The sequence below is a fragment of the Mytilus californianus genome, unplaced genomic scaffold (genome assembly GCF_021869535.1).
Source record: "Mytilus californianus isolate M0D057914Y unplaced genomic scaffold, xbMytCali1.0.p SCAF_10, whole genome shotgun sequence".
Taxonomy (NCBI): domain Eukaryota; kingdom Metazoa; phylum Mollusca; class Bivalvia; order Mytilida; family Mytilidae; genus Mytilus; species Mytilus californianus.
This window is the reverse complement of record NW_026262582.1, coordinates 61,931,641-61,933,141: the sequence shown is the minus strand read 5'-3', so window position 1 is coordinate 61,933,141 and position 1,501 is coordinate 61,931,641. Positions and strand designations below refer to the sequence as shown.

General features: G+C 35.2%; 1 protein-coding gene across 1 annotated transcript; it reads left to right on the top strand.

The window, feature by feature from the left end:
• Positions 1-231: 231 nt before the first annotated feature.
• Positions 232-879, top strand: LOC127719122 (uncharacterized). Its single transcript, XM_052225146.1, has one exon. It carries the CDS (start codon positions 232-234, stop codon positions 877-879), a length of 648 nt encoding a protein of 215 aa, XP_052081106.1.
• The last annotated feature ends 622 nt before the right edge of the window (positions 880-1,501 follow it).

The following is a 1,501-nucleotide window of genomic DNA, read 5'->3' as shown; positions in this document are numbered from 1 at the left end:
TCTGAAATGATGATACTTTGTATAGAGTCTGAAATTATTATACTTTGTATAGAGTCTGAAACAATGATACTTTGTATAGAGTCTGAAATGATTATACTTTGTATAGAGTCTGAAATGATGATACTTTGTATAGTTTGAAATTATAATACTTTGTATAGATTGACTTTACCGCGGCGAGGATGATGTTTGTGTATAGAGTCTTAAATGAGGATACTTTCTACGGAGTCTCAAATGAGGATACTTTCTACAGAATCTCAAATGAGAAAACTTTCTACAGAGTCTCAAATGAGGATACTTTCTACAGAGTCTCAAATGAGGATACTGTCTACAGTCTCAAATGAGGATACTTTCTACAGAGTCCCAAATGAGGATACTTTCTACAGAGTATCAAATGAGGATACTTTCTACAGAATCTCAAATGAGGATACTTTCTTCAGAGTCTCAAATGAGGTTACTTTCTCCAGAGTCTCAAATGAGGATAATTTCTACAGAGTCCCAAATGAGGTTACTTTCTCCGGAGTCTCAAATGAGGATAATTTTTACAGATTCCCAAATGAGGATACTTTCCACAGAGTCTCAAATGTGGATACTTTCTACAGAGTCTCAAATGAGGATACTTTCTACAGAATCTCAAATGAGAAAACTTTCTACAGAGTCTCAAATGAGAAAACTTTCTACAGAGTCTCAAATGAGGATACTCTCCACAGAGTCACATATGAGGATACTTTCTACAGTGTCCCAAATAAGGATACTTTATCCAGAGTCTCAAATGATGATACTTTCTTCAGAGTCCCAAATGAGGATACTTTCTACAGAGTCTCAAATGAGGATACCTTTTATAGAATCTCAAATGAGGATACTTTCTACAGTCTCAAATGAGGATACTTTCTACAGAGTCCCAAATAAGGATACCTTTTATAGAATCTCAAATGAGGATACTTTCTACAGTCTCAAATGAGGATACTTTCTACAGAGTCCCAAATAAGGATACTTTCTACAGAGTCTCAAATGAGGATACTTTCAACAGAGTCCAAAATGAGGATACTTTCCACAGAGTCTCAAATGAGGATACCTTTTTACAGAATCTTAAATGAGGATACTTTCTACAGTCTCAAATGAGGATACTTTCTACAGAGTCCCAAATAAGGATACTTTCTACAGAGTCTCAAATGAGGATACTTTCTACAGAGTCTCAAATGTGGATACTTTCTACAGAGTCACAAATGAGGTTACTTTCTCCAGTCTTAAATGATGATACTTTCTTCAGAGTTCAAAATGAAGATACTTTCCACAGTGTCTCAAATGAGGATACCTTTTTACAGAATCTCAAATAAGGAAACTTTCTACAGTCTCAAATGAGGATACTTTCTACAGTGTCCCAAATAAGGATACTTTCTACAGAGTCTCAAATGAGGATACTTTCTACAGAGTCTCAAATGTGGATACTTTCTTCAGAGTCCCGAATGAGGATACTTTCTACAGAATCTCAAATGAGATACTT